The sequence below is a fragment of the Mus pahari genome, chromosome 5, assembly GCF_900095145.1.
Source record: "Mus pahari chromosome 5, PAHARI_EIJ_v1.1, whole genome shotgun sequence".
NCBI classification, from domain to species: domain Eukaryota; kingdom Metazoa; phylum Chordata; class Mammalia; order Rodentia; family Muridae; genus Mus; species Mus pahari.
In genome coordinates this window covers 56,935,721-56,938,005 of record NC_034594.1, presented here as the reverse complement: position 1 = coordinate 56,938,005, position 2,285 = coordinate 56,935,721, and the positions used below count along the sequence as shown (strand labels likewise).

Sequence of the window (2,285 nt, the reverse complement as noted above, 5' to 3'; positions counted from 1 at the left end):
AAAAAAAAAAAAAAAAAAAAAAGAGAGAGGGGGAACTGGAGACTTGGGGTTAGTGAGGAACAATGTAATGTGAGGAACAGTGTAATGTGAGTGGCCTTCGACACCACCTGAGGCTATGATGACGTCTTGGCCTGAGCTGCCACTGAGGAACATGTCTGTGTCCATGGCCCTGCAGCGATGAGGGTCTGTATTGAGATCCATGACCCATGTTACCAAAGGCCATGCAGATGTCCCTGCTCTGGACTGCCACCTCCAGCCATGTCGATGAACCAGGGCTGTGCAGATCTGGCCCCGAAGGCACGAAAGAAGGCGAGCTGGCCCCGCCCCTCACCAGCTGCCGCACATTGAAGAGCACGTCCTGAACTTTGCCAGACAGCACAGTAGAGCTGGCCCTGGTGGAGTGGGCAACAGAGAGTTGGGGCCATGACAGCAGCTCCCTTGCTGGTTGTTTCACTTGGGTGAGCTTGCCGAGACGGCCCTGCCCCCCACCCGGGCAGTGCTGGAGAGCAAAGGAAAGTAGTCAGGCTGGCCAACTCAGCTACCACGCAGGCCCAGATCCAGGGCACTGAGTTGGCCCAGCCCAACATCTACCCCAGGTATGAACTGTTGGAGCACATGAAGGGTCTGGTACTACAGAATCAAAGCTACAGGACCTCCACACAGGGCAACAACAGGATATCTGAGAGGAGCCCCCGTGAGGACCCAGTACTGATAGTGTAGCCCAGACCAATAAGTCACTGCAATGAACATTTGCAAGAAAAGCTGTTTGGACAAAAGGGTGTGTGTGTGACATACTGTGACACATACACAACTCAGCTTCCATGGTGAAATTTTTTGTTTGTTTTCTTTTGGGGGAGAAGTTGCAAGGGCAAAGGGTGGGTATAGAGGGACTGGGAGATGAATGGGATTGGGGGGCCATGATGTGAAATGCACAAAGAATAAAACGTTTTTTTTTTTTTAAAAAAAAAAAGAACATAACTTGGGAACCCAGAGAAGTGACCTGTTGGAATCCAAATACAAGAATGAATCTCAAAATGGTATGTGGAAAAGATAAAATTGTAAAGCTTTTTTTTTTAACAAAATATTAGAAAAACAAAAATGGCAAAATATTAAATGATTGGAAAACAAAGTCAAGTGTGGTAGCTCAGGCCTGCAGTCCTAGCACTAAAGTAGAAGGAGTGTCATGAGTTCAAACCTGGGCTAGAGTGAAACCTTGTCTCTAAAACCTAATTAAAACAACAAGAACAACAAAACCACACACAAAGAAAGAAAACCATGCTGAGAAAAAGAAAGAAACCAAGACAGTTGGTTTGTGGGAATCCACCTCCTTTTCTCTGCCCTTCTATGTCTAAAAATGAAATCTACCTGCATGTAGCATACACCCTCCCCAGCCTCCCACCAAGCTACGTGACCTTGTGCAATACTTTCCTCATTGTGAGTGAGCCGAGGGAGGAACCCTTTCTGGATTGCTAAGGAGATGACATGAGTTTATACTTCCAGGGACACGTGGAGGGTGGCTTCTATTTTGGGTGATGGGATAGGAATAATCCTAGGACACGTGCTCTTGGATATGTGGGTATCGCTGGCCAGGCAGCTGCTGGGGGCTCCTTCCCCCAGCTTGCACACTAGGATGCCAACACGGACATCTACAACCGCAGCAGACACTTACAAATGTAATCTGTGATGACTGCCATGAACGAAAAGGACTGTGGGCTCTCTGAGATTTGCCGTGTGATGGGTTTGAAAGTGAGGCCATCAAAGCCGGCACACAGTGGCTGAGCCAGGGACATTGGACAGAACACTCGTGTTTGCCTCCAGCTTTTCCACTTAGTGTACTTGCCTGGTGGTACAGAGTGATTTACTTTGTCTCTCAGCTCTGCCATCCTTACAGACAGTAGAAAGAGTCCTTAACATGCTCTAACTATGAGGAGGGTGTGGGTAATAACGGAAGGTGCTTAGGGGCCCGTTGGCAGTACTGAATGCTGGATACAGTGTCCTCGGGATGTTCCTTGGTCCCTAGTCCAGAGAAGAATGAAATGCACTGTCCCCAGACCAGTCTCTGAGTTTGGTCTGTGAGTGCTCCGAACCACCTTTTCATAAACCCTTGCTGCACACTTGGAGAGTTTTGCCTCTGTTTCTGTTTTTATATGTCTGAGTAAAGGCTGCAATCCAAGACAAATGAACTAGAAGTAGTAGGGCTGGAGCCTGGGTATCAGATTGTTTAAGAAGCTCCTTCAATGATAGTGGTGGCACACGCCTTTAATCCCAGCACTTGGGGGGGGGGG

At 48.2% G+C, this 2,285-nt stretch overlaps 1 protein-coding gene across 2 annotated transcripts in view; it reads right to left on the bottom strand.

Annotated features, from left to right (window-relative positions):
* The window catches only part of Mogat1 (monoacylglycerol O-acyltransferase 1), a 27,167-nt gene that overhangs the window by 23,273 nt on the left and 1,609 nt on the right, over positions 1–2,285 (bottom strand). Inside the window, exon 2 of one of the 2 annotated variants that reach the window (XM_021199172.1) lies at positions 649–653. The exons of the other annotated variant lie outside the window; for it this stretch is intronic. Within the exon in view, the coding sequence (XP_021054831.1) occupies positions 649–653 (5 nt within the window). The remainder of the gene's footprint in view (positions 1–648; positions 654–2,285) is intronic. 2 annotated transcript variants of the gene reach the window in all.